The sequence below is a fragment of the Benincasa hispida genome, chromosome 9 (assembly GCF_027475165.1).
Source record: "Benincasa hispida cultivar pf3 chromosome 9, pf3_genome.v1.1, whole genome shotgun sequence".
NCBI lineage: Eukaryota > Viridiplantae > Streptophyta > Magnoliopsida > Cucurbitales > Cucurbitaceae > Benincasa > Benincasa hispida.
Genome location: NC_143486.1, coordinates 47,483,984 through 47,509,677, shown reverse-complemented (window position 1 = coordinate 47,509,677; position 25,694 = coordinate 47,483,984). Strand labels below are relative to the sequence as shown.

The following is a 25,694-nucleotide window of genomic DNA, read 5'->3' as shown; positions in this document are numbered from 1 at the left end:
TTAGTCAAACCATTTAAAATAATTTTTTTGCATTCCTAAACAGCATCATCCTTGATTTGTTGTTCAATTGGATCTATTTGTGGAACAGTTGGCTTCTCCGTGGTGCAAGCGGCAACAACATTCTTCACAGTGAGGAAGAACAACATCTTCTGCTTCCAACGTTTGAAGTGTGCTCCTTCAAAACGGAAATGGCAGTTGAGATCGATGGACAGAGTATCATTATGTGTTGGTACGACCATCATGAACAGTGATAAATTGGAGCCGTTAAAAAAATTTTGAACTAGTTGCGCAGATAACAACAGGAATAGAGGCTTCGATAAACAATGTCAGCAATGTAGAAAATGGAATTTGCATCGACGAATGAACTGTGAAAAAACCTACAAAATAGAAACTCGTGAGAGAAGGCTGAGTCACAGATCTCGCTCTCTTTAAGACGTTTTGCGGCTCTTCCCAAAGTGCAAGCAGTTCATAGTAGATGCCATGCTGTCCCCAGGATAAAACAACCCAGATAAAATTCTGTCTTGATTAAAACTGCACTAGAAGCCGATAAAAAATCCCACACCCCTTTAGACTAATTATGCTCGAAAAACATGAAGGAAAAAATGAGAAGATAAGTAGGGAGGGAAGTTGATTTATTGATTCTTGCCCTCCTTCTGAAGCACTGAAGGCAATTTATAGGCCTTGAGAGTGCGCTTCAGAAGGGTAACGTGCATATGTACGCACAATGTGAGAACGAAACGAATAACACGGAAGACTACGAAAAAATTGGATGACCATGGTAAGTTCGAATGACCAAACGGAATAGATGATGATTCATTATTTTTTTTTAAATAAAAATAAAAATAAAATGAAATAAATAAAATATTTTTTATAAAAAAAAATTCACACACGCGTGCGCCTCGCGTTGTCACGCTCGATCGACCGAACGGACGATAGAGGCGATGTGTGTGTAGAATGACCATCATACCCACATTTTCCTACCTCTTCACCCCTTCTAAAACTTAGGTACCCCTTGTGGTCCAAACCCACAAGGAAATATAGGGGTAAATAAGAAGGCAACTCTTTGTAAAATTAACCAATGTGAGATTCTGTACTTCCTTTTTCAATTTTCACCAACAATCCCTCACTTGAAAATTTAAAACATAAGAAAACATTTTTCATCGAGCAATATCAATATGTACAATACTATGCATAAGCAAATGTGTCTTACGACTTGAACCTTTACATAGTAAAGATGATTTAGAATATACTAGAGTAACTTTTGGTTTTGAACTCTATCTCTAACAACATCTCACACACAACATTATTAGGGTATAGTTCGATAGCCCATGTTTTAAGGCCTTACACATGTATCCCAGTTTAGTGAACACTCTAGAGAATTTGTCTAAAATTTCGTAGGAAGCGGCCTCCACTTCTACATTCACGTAGGTGAGTCTATCACGAGTACTTCTGTAGCTAGGTACCCCACTTGACATTAAGTATAGATTTCATTAAAAATTAAGTACAACCTTTCTTACACTTCAGGATATCATGCTGAGACTCTAGGTTATTGGAAGGGAACTTTGTGTTGTTTTTAGCATGACTCACTTCATTTCACTTGTGATCACTTATTACCTGTTGAACCTATTTCTTGGGATCTTCAGTCTATAGGTTGGGTTTTCCTCACAAGTGATTCATCTTTCTATAGGCATGAATCCTATCCTTTCTGAGGTTTTGAAAACCTTCTCTCTGGTTAGTCCCTTCGTCAAAGGATCTACCAGGTTTTCATCAGTTCGTATGTGATCCACTCTAACTATACTAGTAGTGAGGAACTCTCTAATGGTACTGTGCTTACGACATATTTGTCGTCTTTTTCCGTTGTAATAATGGTTATGAACTTTTGTGATTACTGCAATACTATCGCAATGAATCAATATGGCAGGTACTAGTTTTTCCCATATTGAGAGCAGACTTCTAAGCTAACTTGCTTCTGCACTAGCTATTGCTAGTGCTATCATTTCTGACTCCATCGTAGATTGGGCTAAAAGAGTCTGTTTCATGGACTTCCAAAAAACATCTTTACCTGCTATGTTAAAAATATAGTCATTAGTAGCATTTGAATCATCTGAGAGAGAGTTCCAGTCAACATCATTAAATCCTTCCAAGACCACGAAAAACTTTTGGTAATGTAATCTTAGGTTCTGGGTTTTCTTCAAGTACTTCATAACCCTTCTACAGGGTTCCAATGCTCATATTAGATCTACTTGTAAAGCTACAAAGTAATCCTATAGGATAAACTATATTAGGCATATAACATGCTCATCCCGCCACGTCCGACTAGACGGACGGTGGCGTGCGTGTGGAATGACCACCATACCCACATTTTCTTACATCCTCACCTCTTGTAAAACTTAGATACCCCTTGGGGCCTAAACCCATAAGGAAATGTGGGGGTAAATAAGGAGACATCTCCTTGTAAAATTAACCATTGTGGGATTTTCTACTTTCGTTTTCCTTCATTTAAAAAGTATAAATTTTCACCAACGCCCTCAAACTAGGATAAAAATCTATAAAATCATTTCAAGTGTGTTTTTCATTATCTAATTGTGAAAGCAACCGATAAACATATATGTTGGGTTGCTTAGCCTCCTTACATTCCTTGAAAATGGATCAAAATGGAGTTAACTTGGGTTTATATTGTTGAGGATTGCGAGAATAGGTTGCAAATTGAAGGATCTCTTACCGAAGAGTTCTATGAGCGCGTTTGGATCGCTCCAATTTCACAATGATCGAAATACAACAATAGACATTCAAACGTACAGTTATGCAAACTAACAGTCAATTAAAGGCATGCTTTGAACAAAAATAGAGGGAGAGAGTTGCCATACCAGTTGAAGACATTCTTCAAACTTTGGAACTCAACGCAACGAAACCCTCCACGCGATCTACCAATACCCAGTAGAAGCGTCGACTGTAGCAGCACGTACAACCGCAAGATCATGAACGCAACGGGGACAACACCACCAGAAAAGAGCCCCGGGTATTCTCGGAATGAGAACCCAAAGCGTGGTCTTTGGTGAATTTGGTAGAGGAAAGAGGAAGCACGGATCATGTAGGCGATAAGCAAATGGGAGGGAAAAAGGCGCTATCGCATAGTAAAATGCTTATCGTTTAAGAGAAGCTACACGATTGTGTAGATTTTACTAAACGATCGTTTAGGAAAAGGTATACGATCGTTTAGGTAACACGACACACTATACGATCGTTTAGGGAAGCTATCCGATCGTTTAGGTGGAGAGTGACTATCGTATAGGCTCTCAAAATACTTAAGCGGTCGATTACTTTTCCCTAGCGCGATCTCTCTTTCTTTTTGGACGGACGATTCAAAATGAAAACCATTTTCATTTTAATTCATCGGTTACAATAACCGACGCTGCCCCATTAACCCATGTCCGAATGTGAAAAATTGACTTAATTATCATATAATTAACCAAATAATTAATAATAAATATAATCATATTATATTTTTATCCTATGGTTTGATATCAGATATCTACTATAGTATTTTCTCCTCTACTTGATATAAATCATATTTATATCTAATTTCCTCCAAAATAATGTATCTCATACATTTAGCCAATTATAGCATATATAATTAACTAGTCCAATTATATCATATATAATCGAACTTCCTCTTGTTAATTTGAACATTTTAAATTAACCCAAATACTGATTCTCGACTTTATCCAAGCTACCCAGGGGACCTAATGAACCTGTGGCTCAAAGCTCCAACGGTCCATGAATAGCTGACTAAACTCTTTAGCCACGAGATCCACCATCCGTTAACTGTCAGGCATTCCACTAAAAACCAACAGTCGAACTCTTCTTACCACAGATATATTTCTGTGTCCATCAGATATAACCAATCATGAGTACGATGACCCTTCACAAATGCTTGTAAGTATAGTTGGGCCAAATTACCATTTTGCACCTGTAGTTACATCTCACTCCTTAAGTACCACTGATTCCTCTAATGAACAATACAACATAGTCCAACTATGTGTGAACACCTCTCGGGCCAAGAAAATGTGTATGGTGCCACATCGTTCAAGCCCCGAAATCAACCCTTAAGGGAGCTATCTATCTACTTACCCCTACCTCGAGGAAAGAGTGAATTCCATCTTGTGTAGCTGAGTTCCCAGCTCCCAAATCAGATGAATCCCCAAAATAGTAGGTTTGAATTGGCGACCTGGTCACTCGCACCCATACAAATCAAAGGACTGCCCTTAATGGCAGGAGCTCCCAACTCACAAGTCATGTTACCTATGGTCATCCTAGTGAAGTGAAGTCTTTATCATGAACGGTGTTATATAACGAGACGTTAACACTTCGTGGTCAGGTCTTATACAAACTCTTTGCATAGGACGCCCCCACTCGCATGTCCCCAACACGAATGATCAGGATCAGACCATCTGTGACAAGTCATGACACTTGTGACCATTCCACAAAGCGGGCCGCATCCGTAGCGTTACCAGGATAAGGTTTCGCTCCTATATCCATATACTATAGACTATTTTGGTTATCACTCAAGACATGATCCACTTGTATGCCACCACATACATGCTTGAGTCACATATAGATAACCAGAGATTTTATGTTTATTGGATTGTGGTAAAGAAAATAAAACAAGCAACTGAGCAAAATAGAAGATGTGAAGTAAATATCATATATTACACAACACAAGTGTTCGTACAATTTGTTTACAAACTACAGGACACGAGACTTTAGAGCATCAACCCCAACAACAAGTGCAATCCTAAGCGCAAGAGACCCCTCATGCTGCACTTGAAAGAGTTGTCAGTTGCGGGCACATAAAGAGTCGCATGTCAGGATTGCTCATTCACTTAGTTGGGCAGCGCAAAGGTGGGCACAATTCCATGTGGGTAGAAGCTATAATTTGATCCCTTTCTTCTTATTTTATCTTTTGCTGGTGTTTTATTGTTTTTTCACAGACAAACCCCAACTAATCATATTTTTATTTGGTTCCCTTTTGGTTGTGTGCCTAATTCAATTTGCATTCAAACCAATTTCAAAACTTTGTCAACCGTTTCCTTGGGTTTGATACTCGAAATATTCCATTTCATACTACTCGATGACAATGTATACTTACACTTAAATGAGGCATCAATCACTCAAAAAGTACTTGATAACTGTGCTGCTTTTAAAATAATTAGCTTTAAAAGGGGATAAAATAGTATTTGCTAATTTTAATTTTTAAAATGAAAAGCAGTTTACAGTGTTTGGTACATTAACATCAAATTATTGTTGTTTAATTATAATGATCAAAGTAGATATAGTAAAAAGGAGGTTAGTATTGTTAAGGAAATTAAAAGAAATTAGTAGTAAAATTAATCCGATGTATAGAGAATTTAGATTCAATCCAATCATATGTCGATGAATATATGGTTATATATATATATATATATCGATGATATTATTTTGAAATAAACAATTTTTAAGTATTTATAATTAAATTACTCAATATATCCCTATAACCATTAAATAAAAAGAACAAAAAAGAAAATCAAAAGTCTTTTAGAGAGTAGTATGGACGAGGTCTGTGAAAAGAAAAAAAACGAGCAAACAATATTTAAAAAAATGTTCAATGAGCATAGATTGAACACACAACTTTTAAATCTTTAATTTGACACTCTCCCAATTGAACCATCCCTACTTTATTGATGGATAATTCACTATATATATCTTCTATTACGTTTTTAATTTTTTTAGAAATTATTAAATAATTAGTTAAGCCTATAATTCAGGTAAGAAATGAAATGGATGCAATATATCTATGATATTAAATTTCCATTGACATGTTGATATTTTCATGAGTTCGACATTAATTGAGGGGTAAATCGATATTTTCATTATATTGAAAAAAAATTCATCAAACATAAAAATCCAAGTAAGAAAATGTTACTACTGCAGATATTATATAAATACTAAACATGTTAACTTTTTTAAAAAATACAAAATATTTTATGTATTAATTTTAATATATATTTTTTAGTTTATAATTTTTTTTTTTAAATATTCATCGGCATAGATATTTTTTTGATATTTTCATCGACATCTTCGTAAAATTAAGAATATTGACATTTTAAACCTTGAATGTATCAATATTTGAACATAAATCATTTAAGTTGTATTGTTTAATTCTACTTAATAACTATAAAGTTAATAATATACTTTAGATTGATAGCCATTTTGGCTCTTGTCTTTCAAAAACAGAAATTATACATGTTTGGTAATTTTTATTTATTTAAAAACAAAAAACCAAATATATTTAAGAATATAATTTTTATTTTTTTATTTTTAAAAAATATATTAAAATAACCTTTGGTGGTTTCATACGTATTTTTGTTTGGCTCCTCAATCCGCAAATTGAGAGTGTGTTTGCAATACTTAATGTCATCGCACATACAATTTTAGATGATATGAACAGAAATCTCATTAGGCCTTTTACTATGGGGGAAATTGAACTAGTTGTGAAGAGTTTGGCCCCACTCAAAGCTCGTGAAAATGCTTTTACTTCAGAAGTATTGGATGAAATTTGGGAGCTATGACAGTTAATCTTTGTCTTAATACTTTGAATGGGGATGGAAGGGGTGATGATATTATTTCCCCTTCGATTATCCTTATTCCAAAGGAGATTAAACCAAATTCGATGGTTTATTTTTGGCCGATTAGCCTCTACAATGTAATATACTAAATCGTGGCCAAAACATTGGCAAATTGGTTAAATGGTGTCCTAGTTCAGATCATTTTTTCCTCTCAATCTACTTTTATCCCAGGTCGACCCATTACAGATAATGCCATCATTGGGTTTGAATGTATCCACTATTTAAACATTAAGTGTGTTGGCAAGGTTGGGGTGGTTGCCTTGAAGCCTGATAAGAGTAAGGCGTATGACTGGGTTGAGTGGAATTACCTTGGCAAATAATGAGAAAAATACGCTTGTATAATCGCTAGATCCAATTGATTATGAATTGCATTGTGACGGTAATCTTTTCAACCCTTTTCAATGGAAACATCCAGAGACAGCTTAGCCTTCCAGAAGCATACGACAGGGAGATTCATTGTCGCCATACATTTTTCTTATGTGCTTTGAAGGTCTTTTTGTCTTTCTCCAAGAGAAAGAACGTAAGGTTGAGTTCATAGGTTTGCGACCCTCATTGTCTTTCTATTCTTACTTTTTCTTTTTGCAAATGGCTGAAGGGATCAAACTCTTCGATCCCGCAGCAGAAGTGATGGAATCACATTTTTTTGATTTCTTAAAAGAATTTAAAATACATAAAATATAAAAAGGGTTAAACTCCATACCTTAGTTGATAGGTAACTACAACAAAAACTTCTCTTGAATTGATGTCCTTCCTCTCGAGATGTTCCTTTTTTCCGAGATCTTCCTCACTATGACTTTGGCAAGGATTCGATTTGTGCAAACTTCTCTTGAAATATGTGAAGGAAACAGGGAAGGAGAATTTTAGAGAACCTTTCTCTATGTTTAGGAGAAGTTTTTGATAGAACCTAAATAATATATCAAAAGCCCACTAGGATCACCTCCAAGACAATCAATCAAACAATAGTACTCTAATACACCATAAATTAATCATCAGATAATCACCGAGCAGTCAACCAATAATGCATAACAATAAATCATAAATTTAGGAAGACTAAAAACAAATAAAACACACGAATTATATGTGGAAAACCCCTTTGATGTGAAGGGTAAAAACCACGGGACTTATGAGGAGTCCACTCTTGTTACCTTCTCTTATTATGATGAAATCGAGGGAAAAAGAACCGAAATCAGTAATACAAAAATTCACAGCATACCAATACTTCCATGCATAAGAGATAAATGCTTGAGAGATAAAAAAAATGAAAATGTCATCCAATTTTACAGATTTTGTTCAGTAGTGACTGTAGACAAACCAAAGCTTAAAACAACAATCCAATCGATAAAAGCGAGACCCTATGTGTCCCTAATAGGCTGACCAAAATCCAGAGGTTGAAATTTGGTAATCGACAACTTTGAGGAAGTTGTCACTGAAAAACCGAACTACACTGCTCTCATTGATTCTCTCTGTTATTATGAACTGCACATAACTACACATAACCCAACATTTTGGGCTCACAAAACACAAATTTAAAAATAAATCCTTGTTTGTGCAACAAGTTGTTGGACACCCACAACAGTTTTTCAGAGAATCTTTGTAGAACGATTGTAGAGATTATTTTGTTGTATCTCCTATGAGGGTTCCCTAGGGCTCTTTATATAGGACCCTACTAGGCTATTATAATCTATTTGTTAGAGTTTATGTCTATAGCTCTAAAAAAAGCTAGTTTTATATCCTTAGTTCTACCATATTTGTATAATCCTTATGCATAAAATGTTCATTTTATAGGTAAATTTATCTTGAGGGTCAAAGAAGTCGTTTAGGTGAAAAATGAGCCAAAATAGTGTCAAAATAGAGTTTAGAAACAACAAAATTAAAGAAGTCGTAAAAATTACCAAAATGCCACTCAATAGAGCGTATCTGGCAACGCAAGCAGTGTCACAATTTGCTCAACATTGGTGTATGACACTTAAGGTAGTAGCATCAGATATAAGGCAGAATCGTAATGCTACTCTCAACGTTGAAACGATGCATCCATGCTATTCCCTAATCAATGATGGAGATTTTTCTTTATATTTAAGTCTTCTTTTTATTATGGCGGATATGAACATCTATTATGTGCTTCTTGTAAGGCAAACAACTCAACAAAAACAAGAACAAGAGGTAAGAGAAATACATAAACTTAGAAATCAAATATCCGAACTAACCTCTCTTGTACAAGTTTTGACTACTAGGCAATTACAGGATCTTCAGACATGTAGAGTTTGTTCACTTCAAGGACATTCATTTGAAGCATGTCCCCAGCTTTTGCATGGTCATATGCGCGATACCTACTTCCCTTGGGAGATGCCTAGCCCGAGCTTGACGTTGATGCATTATCCTTATGTCAGTTTAGGTAAGTCATTAGAAGAGTTGGTTTTGGAGATTTCTAACTACTCTTATGAGTTTTCTTAAGAAATCCATAGGCAACAAAAATCCTTGTTGCAACCATCCTCTGATCATACTGAGTTGAGCAGTGAGTTAACCAACATCGACCATCATGTTAAGCAGCTGGTTCTTCAGACTTCAGGTCAAGGTAAGACATTGGAATCTCTAATGTGTGAACTTGCTAACGATTTTTCTCAGTGTGAGCAGAAGTCTATTGAGTCTCACCTGGAGACTCAAGCCCCCATGCTAGTTGAGATGGATCCTTTTTCTCAACTTGCACATTTCATGCCCCCACTGGAGAGACATTCTGAGCTTCCCATCGTCTGTGGCACTGAGGTCGACCTTATTGAGGAATTCTCTTAGATGAGTGATGATGAAGATGTTTATCCCCCACCATACCAAAAACAAGTCTGTGAGGTTGAGTATGAACACGAGCTTCATTTTGAGGAGCCTCAGATGAGAGAGTTAGAGGCTACCAAAGCCTTGTCCTATTCTTCTCTCCTGTATTTCTTTTATCTTTGAATATTGTTCATCTTTCCTTCACGAGTCTGAGTCTTTACTCTTTGAAGAGTCAGTCCTTGAGTCTTTTGTTTTATTTCCTATTTATTTATTATTAATCTAAAAAATAAAAAAGATCTGTTTGGTGCCTTTCAAATGTAGGAGCTTTGTTGGGCTTTGAGGGCTTTATCGACTCAAGAAAGAAAGGCCCAAAGAAACACGAAAATTTTTACGTACCTTGACAGGCCGAATACAGCCAAGCAAGCGACCTTAAAAATTGCGCTACCTGGAGGCAACGAGGAGTTTAATTTTTTATTTTTTTCATTTTCATTTTCTTTTCCTTTTTTAGTACATTAGCTTGTTTTTTTAAAATAAATAATTGAGAGAATTTTGAATCTCTTTCTTTGTAGATAATATTAAAAAGAAAAGAAAAGAAGTACTGCAAGCTCAATCTAAGCACCCGTCCAAAAATCAGGGGCGTTTTTATGTTCTCTCCTTTCTATTTTGTCCTTGTACTTTTCTTTATTCTATAACATCAAGGACAATGTTTGCTCTTAAAGTTGGGGGTGTTGGGTGTGATGCATGCTCACTATCGTTTTGCTTAAATTCTATCTAGTTTTTGAATCATGCTAAAAAAAATTTATTCGTGAAGATATATGCATATCTGGAACCCTTGAGCATCCAAGCTCGAGTTTGCCATTTTGATAGATTTTGTAGAATCTGATTTTTTTTTTTTAATCTTGATGCTCTTTTATACTCTTGATTCTTGATGATATGATTTAAAAAAAAAGAAAGTTTTTGTGACTCTGAAATTTACATTTTTGTTTAAATGTTTGAATGAAACACATAAAACAAAATCAATTCATTTTGTTTTTGCTCAATCATTCTTTCTTGTCAATGAAAAGTTGACGACGCACTCCTTTAGGTGTATGCTTTTGAGACCTTAGATACAAAATTTTTCATACAAGATTTTGACATTTAGAAAATATTTCTGGTCAATCTCATGAAAAAATTGAATGTCTTGTTTTGAGTTCATTTTAGAATCCTAAACTTCTAAAAAAGTTTTATCTACTTGATTTTCTTTGTCATCTCGAAAGGCCCACCTTTAGCCTTTAGAATAACCAACTAGTTTTAGAAGCAAGACTTGACAAAGTGGATAAAAAAGAGTCTAGTGTGATAAAAAAAAAGAAGAAGAAGAAGAAGAATAAGCAAAATAGTTGCTGGAAAAAAAAAGTAAGTTAAAATAAAAGTTTGCCGGAAAAGATAAAAAGTGTGTGCATGGATAGAGGTGAAAAGAGCTACCTCCACCTTGTCGAGTTAGGGCCCCGCAAGAAAAGAGTGGATACGTTCCCGACGGTTGAGTGTGAAAGCTAACTCTCTCACTAAAAAGGATGCCTTCTAAGTTTTGTGTGTATGAGTTTTAGACACCCTTGTCTTAGTATTGTCTCTTCTTTTTGTAAGTCGGTATGTCTTAGGCTGATAACCCAACTAGAGTAGGGGGAAGAGGAAATGAGAGCTAAATAAAACCTTTTCGGTGTCTTATAAAGAGAAAATTGCATTATTTCTTCCATGATTTTACTCGAAAAAGTCTTTTAAAAAATGAGTTTCAATTGATTGTTTGCAAATCTTTGACTATCTAAGTGATTGATTGGATTACTTTCTAGACTGTTGAGACTTGAGATTAGAACCAAACGATCAAGTGAATCAAATGATTGAATCAAATGAACAAAACCTTTTTGCTCGAATATATATTTTTATTTTTTCTTGCTTGGGACGATCAAGAGTTAAGTTGGGGGTGTTTGATAGCTCTAAAAAAGAGCTAGTTTTATATCCTTAACTCTACCATATTTGTATAATTCTTATGCATAAAATATTCACTTTATAGGTAAATTCATCCCACAGGTCAAAGATGTCATTTATGTGAAAAATGAGCTAAATTGGTGTCAAAATGGAGTTTAGAATCAATAAAATTGAAGAAGTTGCGAAAATTATCAAAATGCCACTCAATAGAGCACATATGGCAACGCAAGCAATGTCACAACCCTCGCTCAATGTTGGCACGCGACGTTTAAAGGCAGTAGCATTGGATATAGGGCAGCGTCACGACGCTACCCTCAACGTCGCAACAGTACGAATTTTGACAAAAATTTCAGAATTCGCGCGCGCGCCTCATTGAAACCAAGCGTCACACCAACGCCGCACCTCTACCCAAACGCTCGAGATCTGAATTGCATAAGAACGTTGCAACGCTATCATTAGAGTCACAACACTGCTACCTTTGTATAAAAGCAAATTTCTGCGTTTTCACATAGGAGATCAGAACACTCAATTTTCTCTCAATTTTCTTAGCTTTTTGCACTTTTTCTTTCATTCTTTTCTTACCTTTGATGCATCCATGCTATTCCTTGATCAAATCTTGATGGAGATGCTACATTAAGGTAAGTTATCTAGTTTAGTTTAGGTAGATTCTTAATTTTCTTGGTATGAGGATGAATCTTTTATAATTTCTCATGTAATTTCTTGATTTCTGTAATAAACTCTTGCTGAAATTGATTCTTGAATGTGAAATAACCTCTATGCATTGGATTTAAGAATTTTTGGCCAACTTTCTTTTATTCAATGAATGCTAGAACAATGACTATTGAACTATGCTTACTATGACCTTAAATTACTAAAGGTGGTGGTGGTGGTTGTCGCCGTCGTTATAATTTACATATTTGGTTGGAAAGTAAACAAAAGGTCTTCAAAGATAAAATAGAAATCTTTTTATGGTTTTTATGATTATTAATATTATTTTAGATCAACAATACTCGCAAACCTATGACCTCTTTGGCAATGACTCGATAGTATATGTCTTAATCAATTGAGCTAAATTCCGATTGACTCTGATTATTTACATATTATTGACTCTGGTTGAAGCGCTTATGCACATCTATGTGAATATATGATTTATTATAATAGTTATGAAAAGAAAATACAACTTGGATCATAGATTAAGTTTGAAATTTAACAAAAGAAAGTAGAATGCAATTTACTTCCACACCTCATCCAACTATTGTACAAAAATTCGAGTAAAAAGGGGGTGTGTTCACCTATGAGATCTTGAAATAAATCATATTCGTCTGAAAGAAAACAAAAACTGCACATGATTTTGCTCAACACATTATAAACATCTAGCATGAACATCACTACATAGATGGTCTAAGATCTAACCTCAACTGCAGATTTGAGCTCAGGATACCCCATTAAAGAAGAGAGTTTTACTCCTATCGTCGACTCAAACAGCTTCTTGAAGCTATCTTCACTGCAACCTTTGCTGCGCATGATTTGGAGTTGAGAACGGAGAGCAAAAACACGGTACGGATGCAAGCACTTGAATATCATAGGATCCCGATCATAATCCTGAGAAAATAAATTTTGAAACAAGTTTCACTCTAGCCAAAGGCCAATCCCGGGAGACAACAAGGGTTTTGACTTCTAAGATTAGATATGGATTTCAAAGGGCTCCAACCAAAACCTTGAGAGAGATCTCTAAACACAAGTCCCCGTTACAAGGGCGTACTGTATAAATATTTAACCATTTTTCCAATTTTATATCTGTAGATTATGTGAACATCATCAGAAAAAATTAGGTCTCGTTTGGAAACCATTTGGTTTTAAGTTTTTTGTTTTGAAAATTAAACCTATAAATACTTTTTAAACCTCTAAATTTTTTGTTTTGTCATCTACTTTTTAACAATGTTTTTAAAAACCAAGTCAAGTTTTGAAAACTAAGAAAAGTAGTTTTTAAAAACTTATTTTTGTTTTTGGAATTTGGTTAAGAATTCAATTCTTTTACTTAAAAAAGATATAAAGCATGGTAAGAAATTGAGAAGAATTAGGCTTAATTTTTAAAAACTAAATGGTTATCAAGGGGCGTAATTTTGCAGCCAGGGAATGAAACTAGCGGCAAGACAGACATGCATCACACTCATGTACCAATTCTTTATTTATTTGTAACAACTTTTATTAAAAAAATAGATTTATAGAGTAATTATAAAAGGTCTTCAAAAAGAGGGAAGCATGAGATATAACCAGGGAAATCATGCACCAAATTAGGAAGGTATACGCATCGTTGTGTACTCACCTTTTCCGTAACAACAATGACTGGCTTGGAAGCAAATTTCTCCTCCAATTTCTCAAGCTTTATTTTGACCAGTGCAATATCCTACATGATTTGGAAATAGACAGTTAGCCCAAGCTGGAAATATAATGGCACTAACCAGTTTGGAAACTCAATGTTTCTGATATGTAGAGTAGAAGCTAGATGGTTTGTGGAAATACACGTGTACAATGTTTTCGAGTGTGTACGAGACCTGACAGACTCACAGTAGAAGAGTAATTACCCTATCTTGAAAGACGTGATGATCACTGAAGTCGAGTCGATCAACATGATATGCTCCTATCTGTAGCAAATGATTTTCCAATTACAAATGAAAACATTAGTGTACAAAATGGATAAGATTACGGCAATGCTGTTGTAAACACCAGAAAGCATCGACCAAAATACTGTCTTCTTGAAGCGTGGCTGTAAGTAATGAGAATGAGAAGATGGGGATGAAAAGGATCGTTATGTTACCTTTTGCATTGTCTGCACAAAAGCATCAGCAGAGCCAATGGCAGAAACGCATAATACTACACTCTTAGAAAATGTTCCCAACGATATTATGGAGTTGATATTTGTCACTTCAAAGAAGAATGAGGGACACATTTCAGTAAACACCACGGTAAGTGAATCCTTAACTTTCCGCAACATTATCACAATATCTTCAATATTTTGTGCCGAAACCTGTGATTTCAAGGATAAATTTTAAGTTTGCAGACTATATAGCGAGTAATTAGGTCTTACAGAAGAAGCTGCTAGCAGTCAAATGTGTGATCATTATTTTGCAGAAAGAACAGGTCTGATCCACATTCTTTACCAGATTAGCATGATGAACAACGGCAACGTCCGCCCTCTTGAGTGCAGCTAATGGTTCTCTCAAAGGTCCAAGTGGTAACAATTGCCCATTTCCCAACAATGTTATCCCATTGAACATAACAATCTCCAAGTCATGGTGCAAACTCCAGTGCTAAGTTCCATGAAAATATTAAGCTATCACAGTCAACAATCTGTAGCAAAAAGTCACTTTAAAAAAATCTCAACAATAAAACCTAGTAAAGAAACAAAATCCGTCTTACAAGCGCGTGATAACCTCTTCATACCACTAATTCTATCGGTCACCATTTCTACGAAGCTCATGCAATAGGTCCCACAGTAAAAGTATCATTAACAATTAGGAGTCAGAAATGATGTACCTGCATTCCATCATCAAGGATAACAGCACCAATTTTTTCAGACTTAGGAGGATTTCCCACTTGTTCTAGGCAATGTTTCTCAACCAACGTGCTACTTTGAGATTCAATATAACCATATTTGTTAAAATACCAAGCAGCAGTAGCTCTCCTATCTGCTCCAATACCTACTTTAACGGAACTCCCAGCAAGATGCCTCCCAAGCATTTTAGCTTCATCTCCACCAGCATAGCCCTGGCAGGAAATCAACCCAGAAGAATCACATAATTAAAGCTATGGACAATTATCAAACAAATGGTTCTTGAAGCACAACCAAAACTAAGTTGGCTGCTTGATTCACTACATCCACACTAGAAGTCGCTGATCGTTATGTAAAATAGGACACTCACTCAAGATCTCGGGTCAGATTACCCCCCAAAAAGAATCTCCTATTGATGTAAATTAAAAGAGAACCACTACTAGTTAAGCATCAAAAATTGAATTGTGAAATGTGGAAATGAAAACGTACTTCAGTTATCTTCAAATTCAGTTACCCTATTAAGAATTAGAGGTGAAATCCCAGAGCCCGCAAGCCATAAGGCAATGAACTCGACCATTGGTGTTTTACCATTGCCTCCCCAAGTCAAATTCCCAACACTAATAACTGGCACTGGCAACCTTCATATCAACATACAGAAAATAAATGTCAATTCCAAACGATGACAATACAAGAAACATCAATATATCTCTGGCCATTGCAGTTCAATAACTGAAATAATATTTAATCTAGTGCATCAATCTCGAGCTTCCCTTAACCATTATGGAGTAAAATCACGCAAAAAATAAAAAATAAAAAAACTATCTAGAGCTGAAGTAACTCAATCATGCTCCCTAATTTTCAAAAACCTTTCAATGCCACCAAGAAATCCAACAGAAAACAACATCCAAACTAGGAATTGGCAGTATAGTCAGCCAAATTTGCTGACTACGATCGAGAAAGTCCTACTCCTAACGTCGGACAGTAATAAGAATAACGAGTGATGATCAAACAGTCAAAAAAAGATTCTACTCTTACCGATGCTTGCGAAATATGCCGTAGAGGTAGAAATGGTGACGAAGGGACAGACCGAACTTGTAGAGAGAAGACGCCAGGTAGAGGAAGGGGATGAAAGAGCGTTGCAGAGAAGAGAGGTTAGCGTGGTCGCTGGTGTAGGCGATTTTGATCACTGACTTCTTCAGGTTCTCCATGGATGGATGAAGACGAAGAAGCAACTGAAAGAGAGAGAAAGTGGGAATTGAGAAAATTGTATTTTGAGGTCTAAAATGATAAATGCCCCACTTTTTAAAACCATTGCTAATTGACCTTCTGTTCATGTTATGTAGATGTGAAATTATCGATCTGTCCTTCCTTTAAATTCTTTTATTCTTCACTCTTCTTCCCGGATGAATGGTGAAATTATCAATCAGCCCTTCCTTCAAATTCTTTTATTATTCTCTCTTCTTCTCGAACGAGTTTCTTCTTTTCTTCTCTTCTTCTTCCTCTTCTTTTCCTTGAGTGACCTTTTTTTCTCTCTTTTTCTTTTCTTCTTCTTCCTCTTCTCTGGCAAGCAACTTTGCCGAAACTTTTTCTTCTTTTTTTCTCTTTCCTTATTCTTCTTCTTCGATGTGACCAACTTCGGCGAAAAATCACACACCAACTTCAATTGTGAGAGGAGAGTGATCTCTAAGTGAGAAAAAAAAAAGAACGAGAGTGAGAGAGAGAAGTGATTTGTGAGTAAGGAAAGGAAGAGAGAGCGAGAGTAAAAGCGCGAGAGAGAGATGAAGGTGATTTGTGAGTAAGAAAAGGAAGAGAGAGCAAGAGAGTGAGATCGAGGAGCTTTTCTGTGTGCGCAAATTTATTTTGGTAATTTTAGTTGAATGTGACGTCAGCAATATCTTTTTTTTTTATAAAAAAAATAGGTCATTTGTCATTTTGGGCCCAAAGTTTTTATTATATGTACAATGTTCCCATGGAAATTTTGGTTTAATGGTCATGAGACCACGCAAACCAAGTGAAGGCCCACCACACCAACTGGGCCTACTTTGGTCCTAGTCTTGCTTGCCAACTCGATTGAACCAAACCAATTTTTGATTGATTTAGTTTGGTACATGTATTCATTTGTGTTATGGACAACGGACCTTCAGATAGTGGCATAAGTCTTCATGCTTTGCTTTTGGTTTCAAACAAAAGGTCTCGTATGATTGAAGATAGTTGTTCTCCCTTAAAGTTATAAACTCATGATCAATTTCCTTATCTAGTCAATGTGGACTTTGATCACATTCTGAACAGTCTAGGTTCTTATTCGAGAGAGTTATGAAGCCTCAAAATTATAAATGCATGTGTGTTGGGGTGCAAGGTTTTGATTTTTGGAGCTTGTGCGTGGGGTGGATGATACTAAAGTCTAGGTTTGGGTAATTTATATCTTTTTTCCTGTTATTGGTGGGTTTTTTTTAAGCCTATAACCTCTAGTGTATCATGTATAATTTTTATGATAATTTTGAATGAACATTGAATTGATGGTTTTAAAATGGAATTTATATAACTATGTATTTTGTACCCCTATTTGTATTTCTTTACTTCATTTATTTTCATGCCAATAATATAGAAATACCAATAATTTAGCTTTTGATAACAAAGTAACAAGGTTTTAAAATTTACAAGCAGTCGGTAGACGACTGTTGTCGACGGTCACTAGAGACACTAATAAGAGGTAGGAGATGAAAGGAGATTTTTTGCAATCCCATGACATTCATAATATATATATATATATATATATATATATATATCTTCCCAAATCCATGGGTTTGGATTATTAATCCCAAGAATTTTATTCTAATTGTCCAAACATATGCTTGGCTTCAAAAGCGAAATCTCCTAATTCCAAACTCGTGGGCCAAACAATCTTAAGGTATAAAGGAGATGGAATGCGCATTTCCACGTTCTGTTTACAGGTGTCTTATCTAATTTTAAAAAGTGTATGGGTTAAGCATCATGATAATGTGTAGAAATACAAGTTATTTATGCCTTTTTCTTGGAATATAAGATAACGAGAAGGAAGAAAATGAGTCAATCATGAGTGAATTTATGTGAAAAAATCAAAGTTGCGTTATGGAACTTAACACACACCCGCTGACTGCATTTCATGGGAAAAGTGCACCAAAGCTTGTATTTTTCAGGAAAACTCAGGAACATCGCATGCGCTGATCCATTAAGAAGTATGCAATGGACGCATGCCTCAAGATTTGTGAAATCATATCAACTGATACTCTGACAAATTTCCTAACCATTAACCATGATGCAGCGCTAACATTCCTACTTGCCTTGACGAATGATAATAACCAATAAGAGCGAGGATCCCAATGCAAAATAGCACAAGGCTATATAAATAGAGCATCAGTGCTAGAAGAAAAATAGAGAGCCGAAGGTCGAGAGTTACAGAGAACATTCCACTTTCACTTTCCACCCCATTTCATCATCGAAGGATCACCGATTCTAAGAGGGCTTTCACCACTTCATTTACTACATCAAAGCGAACAGTTTTTACCATTATCTATTGTTATCAAGAGATTGATTTCAACCGCAAATCCATTTCATTTTTCTACTATTAATGTGTTGTAATACTTGCTTAACTACAACGTTGGACAACTTGTATTTGAATTCTTCTACTATCTTAATATCATCATCATGTTCATCTCTATCTCATTTCACATTTGTTCATTTGCCATTACCTTCCCCATGAATCACTAAACTCCATAGGGCAAGGGGGGAAGTCACTCTCATGATTTAAATCAAGTTTCAATGTTCTATCATGTTCACTCAACATATTTTGAAGTTACACTTGCCTGTGAAAGCAGAGACAAGTAACACAACCAACGTCTCGAGAGAGAAATGGTAGTAGAACCTGTTAAGCGAAGCAAGAAGTATTTCTAGAGATAGAAACAACCTTGCATTCTCAGTACTCCCTCTTATGCATCATAGAAATATGACCAGTGGAGACAATCACTGAGAGGAGTGTGCCAATCAGAAGTATGAACCATGATAATATCTTCAATAAGATTTATTGAGCCAGTAGTCACCTTCCCTCGAGCCCTTTCATATCCATATCTTTTCCTCGTTTAGTCTACGACATCACATATTTACTCATTTGTGACTCTTATCAGGCTTTTGTTTACTTAGAATTTCCTTATCGCATTATATTTTAGCTTTAACATAAACAAATCGCATCTTTTAATTCCCTCGCATGGATCTTTGTTATTCAGCACAATCACTTCAAATCTCTGTGTTCAACCTTAGGTTATCCTAAGACACTCGTGATCAGGTTTCACTTGGCCGGTGAACAAGAAAACTTGTGATTGGTGTATGTTCATTAAGTTTAATCGCATAGCAATTTTGAGCTACGAAATCATCACATCTTTTATTCACAACAAGTTGATGGCACCGTTGTCGGGGATTTGAAAAATCGATTGAGTGTTGAATTTGTTTTTGTGAATTTGTGCAGGCACTTTCTCTTGGGAGTACTGCAGGTTTAGGTGATAAGCTGCATACGATACATGAAGACGGGAATAGACCTAGAGTTCAAGATTGACCCTGAGATAGAAAGAAATTTTCATCGCAGAGCAAGACATAATCGCAATAAACGTAGAAGAAATATGGCCAATAAAAACAACGATCAAAACAATCAGGCAGGAATGAACGGAGGGTTTGGTTGACAACAACAGGATCCTATTTTCCTTGCTGCAAATCGCAATATTCTGATGAGAAATTATGCAACACTAAACCTATATGACTTCTCACTTGGAATTGCAAGGCCAACAGTTAAAAACACAAGGTTTGAAACTAAGCCAGTAATGTTGCAGATGATCCAGAATGCTGGCCAGTTTGGAGGAATGCAGGGTGAGGACCTACACGCCCATCTCACAAGCTTCATGGAGATGTGCAATACGTTCTCAATCCCAGGAATAACGTCGAAATGGATTCGGCTATGTCCATTTCCTCACACTCTTCAAGACGAGGCAAAAAAGTGGGCCCATTCGCTGGAACCCAATGAGATAGTGTCGTGGGACTAGTTGATTGAACGGTTCATGAAGAATTTTTTTCCCCTGCTATTAATGCAAGGAAATAGTGGGAAGCATTGAACTTTGAGCAAGCGGATAATCAAACCCTGAGTATTGCGAGGGTGAGGTTTCGACGCTTGGTCAAGAACTATCTACATACTGGTATCCCCGATTACGTTCTTATCGAGACATTCTATAATGGGTTAAACAGAGCAACTTAGGCGGCGTAGACGCATCTGCAGCAGAAGGCTTCATCGACAAAACCTATACTGAAGCAAATGTGATATTAGACCGAATCTCAAGAAACATTGATAACTGGGTAGATAACGACTATGGAGGCCGGAATGTTGAGAAGAGAAAGATGGGGGGCACAATTATCCCAATAGATACCGTAAGTTCATTAGCTGCGCAAATGGCCGTAGTCACTTCCCTCCTTCAAACCATGGCAATAAATCAGGGTGCATTAAATAGAAATGTCGCACAAGTAAATACAATGATGCAAGCTACTGCAGTCACAGTCAGTTGTGTCTAATGCGGAGAACCCCATTCAGCTAACATTTGCCCACAAAACCAGCAATCTGTATTTTCGATCCATACCAACCCATTTAGTTATACATATAATCCTGGTTGGAGAAATCACCCTAATTTTGGATGGGGTGGTAACGCAGATCAGAAAGGGCTGAAGAACTCTCACCAAAATCATCAAGCACATAAAAGAAACCCTTCCATATTTCATCTATCGCCGTAAGGCCACCAGAAACACAAAAAACCGACATTCGTACAATCACAATCACAATCAAGCATCTAGTTCTAACACTTCATCATCACTAGAATCTCTCTTGAAAGAATATATCCAAAAAAATAACGCATTAATTTAGTCGTAAGCTTCGTCTATCAGAAATCTAGAAGTCCAAGTCGGATAGTTGGCTAGTGACTTAAAGAATAGGAAGCCAGGATCCTTACCAAGCAATTTAGAGGCCCTTCATGAGAACAGGAAGGAGCAATGTTAAGCAGTGACATTGCGTAGGGGAAGGACAACTACTCCACAACTACAACACCTACCACAACTATTGAATCAACCCATCAAAGTAACTACCTCTCTCACTACAGAAGAGACTAATACCATCACTTTAATTAATCCTCTATCGTCAACACCAAAACCATATCCGAAGAAAGAATCAACGCATATGAAATCTGCTTTCCAGATCGTCAGTCCAGCTTCGTAAGGAACCAAGAACCCTGAAGGGCAGGAATCTACTCAAGAAGTGAAATAGGATCCTCCACTATTCCTCAATAGATTGAGAAAAAAGGATGATAGAAAACAATTCAAAAGATTTTTGGATGTTTTGAAGCAACTCCACATCAGTATACCCCTTATGGAAGCACTTGAGCAGATGCCAAGTTATGTGAAGTTCCTTAAAGACATCATTGCCAACAAAAGGAAGCTAGGGGAATATGAAACAATGGCATTAACATATGAATGCACTGCGTTGTTTAAGAATAACATTCCTAAGAAATTGAAAGATTCAGGAAGCTTCACATTGCCATGTTCCATTGGAGGAAAAGAGGTTGACCTGCATTATGCGACCTTGGAGCTAGCATCAATTTGATGTCATTTTCTATATTCAAGAAGTTAGGGATTGGTAAAGCTAGACCCACTACTGTGACCCTGCAGCTCATCGATAGGTCAATAATGCATCCTGAAGGAAAAATTGATGATGTTCTTATGCAAGTAGACAAGTTTATCTTTCCGGCCGACTTCATTATCCTAGATTATGAGGTAGACATGGATATCCCCATCATTTTGGGACGCTCGTTCTTAGCTATAGAGCGTGCATTAATTGCGTTCAAAAGGGGGAATTAACGATTCAGGTAGATGATCAGAAAGTCAAGTTCAACGTATTTAATGCATTAAAATACTCGGACGACATTGAAACTTGTCAATACATTGTGACCTCAGAATCGAACATTGGGACGCAATACAGAAGAAACTAGAAGAAGAAGAAGAAGTTGAGAATGACACAATCATGGAAGAAATTTACGTGTTGGTCAAAGAAGACCTTGGTTTTGAATCATTAAATCTATCTAAACGAACCATAGAAAAGACTAAACCATCTCTAGAGGAGCCGCCCACATTACAACTCAAAGCCCTGCCAACTCACCTCAAGTATGCTTACCAAGAGGATAATGATACTCTCTCTGTCAGCATCTCTGCCGTATTGAGTGAAGAGGATGAGAAAGACTTGCTAAGCGTACTAAGAAGATACACCAAGGCAATTGGTTTGACCCTGGCCGACATCAGAGGAATTTGCCCCTCTTATTGTATGCACAAGATTCAGCTGGAAGAAGGAAATAGGAGCTAGATAGAGAGGCAGTGCAGATTGAACCCCACTATGCGCGAGGTAGTCAAGAAAGAGATCATCAAATGGCTCGATGTTGGAGTCATTTACCCCATCTCTGATAATAGCTGGGTCAGCCCAGTTCAATGCGTGCCTAAAAAAGGGGGAATGACCGTCGTGGCCAATAGCAAAAATGAACTGATTCCCACATAAACCGTGACAGGTTGGCTCATTTGTATGGATTATCACAAGCTAAATCAAGCCACAAAGAAAGACCACTTTCCCTTGCCCTTTATTGACCAAATGCTTAATAGACTCGCGGGGAATGAGTTTTTCTGTTTTCTAGATGGCTACTCTAACTACAACCAAATAGCTATTGCACTGAAGGATCAGGAGAAAACCACCTTCACATGTCCGTTTGGCACCTTTACCTTCCGACGCATGCCATTTGGGCTCTGTAATGCGCCTAACACCTTTCAAAGGTACATGATGCCAATTTTTTCTGAATTCTTGGAAAATTTGGTGGAAATATTCATGGACGACATCTTAATCTTTGGTAATTCATATAGAGTGTGCCTAACGAATCTGGAAAATGTGTTGAAGAAATGTGAGGAGACCAACCTTGTTTTGAACTAGGAAAAATATCATTTCATGGTTATAGAAGGAATTATGTTGGGTCATAACGTGTCTAAAGCCAGAATTGAGGTCGACCAGGCAAAAATTGACTCTATCACCAAGCTGCCACCACCAGTAAATGTGAAAACACTAAGAAGCTTTTTGGGACACGCGGGATTTTACTGAAGATTCATTCGTGGTTTTTTCCAAATTGCAAGACCTCTCAGTGCACTTCTTGAAGTTGACAAGGTGTACGAATTCAATGACGCTTGCACTCAGGCATTCAACACTTTGTAGGATGCGCTCATATTTGCGCCTATTTTGGTTGCGCTAGATTGGTCACAACCCTTCGGAATGATATGTGAGGCAAGTAATTACGTAGTAGAAGCTGTGTTGGGCCCACGGCGAGATACATTTCTTCATCCTATTTACTATGCCGTAAAACTTTGAATGACTCACAGGAAAATTACACCATCATTGAGAAATAAATGCTTACGGTGGTGTTTGCACTAGACAAGTTTCGCCAATACTTAGTGGGAATGAGCGTAGTGGTATATACGAATCATTCTGCGATCAAGAACTTAATGGCTAAAAAGCATGCCAAACCCAGATTGATTCGTTGGGTTTTGCTTTTGCAAGAATTTGTTTTGGAGATCAAGGATAGAAAAGGAACCGAGAATCAAGTAGCTGACCATTTATCTAGACTGGAAAACCTAGAGACACAGAGGAAAGAAAAAGACATAGAAGACTATTTCCCTGATGAAAAGTTGATGGTTGTGAGCAGTAAAGAACTTTGGTATGCGGATATTATAAACTTTTTAGTTTGCAGCCAAACACCAGAGGACTATTCCCTGTAGCAAAAAAAGTTGCGCCATAAAGCCAAGTTTTACTCTTGGGATGACCTCTTTTTGTATAAACTGGGGTTAGATCACATTTTGCGTCGATGCGTTCCTGAACATGAAACACAAACATCTTGAAACAATGTCATGAGTCCCCATATAGAGGACATTTTAGGGGGCAAAGGATTGCAGCTAAAGTCCTTCGATGTGGCTATTTTTTGCCAACTTTATTCAAGGATGCTCGAGGCCATGCAGTGAATTGTGATTGTTGCCAGAGAACAGGTAATATGTCTATAAAGAACGAATTATTGCTAACTTTCATCCTAGAAGTGGAGTTGTTTGATGTGTAGGGCATAGATTTTATGGGTCTTTTCCCAGTATCAGAGGGGCATTAATACATTCTGGTTGCAGTTGACTATGTCTCCAAATAGGTGGATGCAATTTTGTGCACCAAGAACGGTGCGAACACGGTGGCAAAATTTTTAAAGAAAAATATCTTTACATAGTTCAACACGTCTCTTGTGATAATTAGTGATGAAGGTACACATTTTATTAATCGCATCACTGCTAATCTTTTAATGAAATTCGATGTCAGTCACAGGGTTGCGACAACTTACCATCTACAAACAAATCGTCAAGTGGAGGTTTCCAGCAGGGAGATAAAGTCCATCTTGGAGAAAGTTGTCAGCACCTCCAGGAAGGATTGGGCGAACGACTTAATGAGGCTCTATGGGCACATCGCACCGCCTAAAAAACTCCCATTGGAATGTCTCCATATGCGTTAGTATATGGGAAGGCTTGTCATTTACTGTTAGAGTTGGAGCATAAAGCGCAATGGGCGCTCAAGAAGCTAAATCTGGACTTAACAAGCACGGGAGAAGCCAAGGAACTTCAATTAAATGAGTTGGATGAATGGCACATCATTGCTTACAAAAATGCTAAGCTCTATAAGAAACAAACAAAAAAATGGCATGACAACAAGATTTGTAAGTAAAACTTGGCTATTGGGCAACAAGTTTTATTATTTAACGCACGTCTACATCTTTTCCCAGAAAAATTAAAATCGCGATGGCCCGAGCCCTTCATCATCAAGAACATATTCCGGCATGGAATTGTTGAACTAACTAGTAAGGATGGAAGCAATGTTCTTAAGGTCAATGGTCAACGCATAAAGCCTTACTATGAAAGCTTAGTGGATCGCAACAAGAAGGCCATTGATCTAGCCGGGCAAGCTTGATCGCCCGCATGGATACACCTTGTGGGATCATGTTTTATTCTTTCAGGGGCATCTATCCCCTACCCTTTTACTGTTTCCCTAGATTAATCTATGATCTTGTCTTTTATCTTTTATTTGAACTTGCTATTTTGAGAATTTGCTGCTTACTCTACGATTGCGTAAAATTTATTTTGAATGGACTGCGTTATTTCTCGCGATAATGGTCGCTTAATGCACCCATAGTTTTGTCCCTCCCTAGCTCACGCAAGAATTCATTAGGCGTCAGCGCAGGAATGATACATTTTCGAGGCATAAAAAATGTGCCTTCAGAATAAATGTCCTTTCGTCTGTCAGGCATTTAATGATCGGCAGGCTTTTGGGATTCCTGAGCCTGCCGATTTTCATCATTGTGATGCTTGAAATTCCTATTTGCCCAACCTATTTCAACCCATCTCATTCAGTTTTCTAACTTCTACCTATACTTTAAGCATTATACTCTTCTTAAACTTTAAGTCCTTAGTTTTTCGGTCGTCCAAACCTCAGTTCATCCTTCGAGTCCTCTTTAGAATCAATGGCCGACCAAGCCTCCAACACCCTTGTCACATCGTCCTCGCTAGCTGGAACCCTTACCTTCACCCGGGAGGTTGCCATCCTAGCAGCCAACCGTCGCATTTCCACGTAACCAAAACCA

The 25,694-nt window shown here is 36.9% G+C and overlaps 1 protein-coding gene and 1 pseudogene across 1 annotated transcript; one reads left to right on the top strand and one right to left on the bottom strand.

Moving 5' to 3' along the window:
* Positions 1-11,524: 11,524 nt before the first annotated feature.
* Positions 11,525-16,232, bottom strand: LPXK (tetraacyldisaccharide 4'-kinase family protein). Its single transcript, XM_090317291.1, has 9 exons — positions 15,976-16,232; positions 15,455-15,578; positions 14,925-15,155; positions 14,549-14,698; positions 14,206-14,415; positions 13,973-14,032; positions 13,714-13,794; positions 12,801-12,989; positions 11,525-11,810 (listed from the first exon to the last, which is right to left on the bottom strand). The coding sequence occupies exons 1-9, from the start codon at positions 16,146-16,148 to the stop codon at positions 11,757-11,759; spliced, it is 1,272 nt and encodes a 423-aa protein (XP_090173417.1). The 5' UTR covers positions 16,149-16,232; the 3' UTR covers positions 11,525-11,756.
* Positions 16,233-21,388: 5,156 nt separating this feature from the next.
* Positions 21,389-21,989, top strand: LOC150033867 (uncharacterized; annotated as a pseudogene).
* The last annotated feature ends 3,705 nt before the right edge of the window (positions 21,990-25,694 follow it).

Coding starts and splice junctions, on each gene's coding strand:
- LPXK (XM_090317291.1), bottom strand. CDS start 16,148: ATGGAGAACCTGAAGAAGTCAGTGATCAAAATCGCCTACACCAGCGAC. Junction 15,156..15,454: donor CACCTCTAATTCTTAATAGG/GTAACTGAATTT, acceptor ATTTCCTGCCAG/GGCTATGCTGGTGGAGATGA. Junction 14,033..14,205: donor TTGTGCAGACAATGCAAAAG/GTAACATAACGA, acceptor CATTTGCTACAG/ATAGGAGCATATCATGTTGA.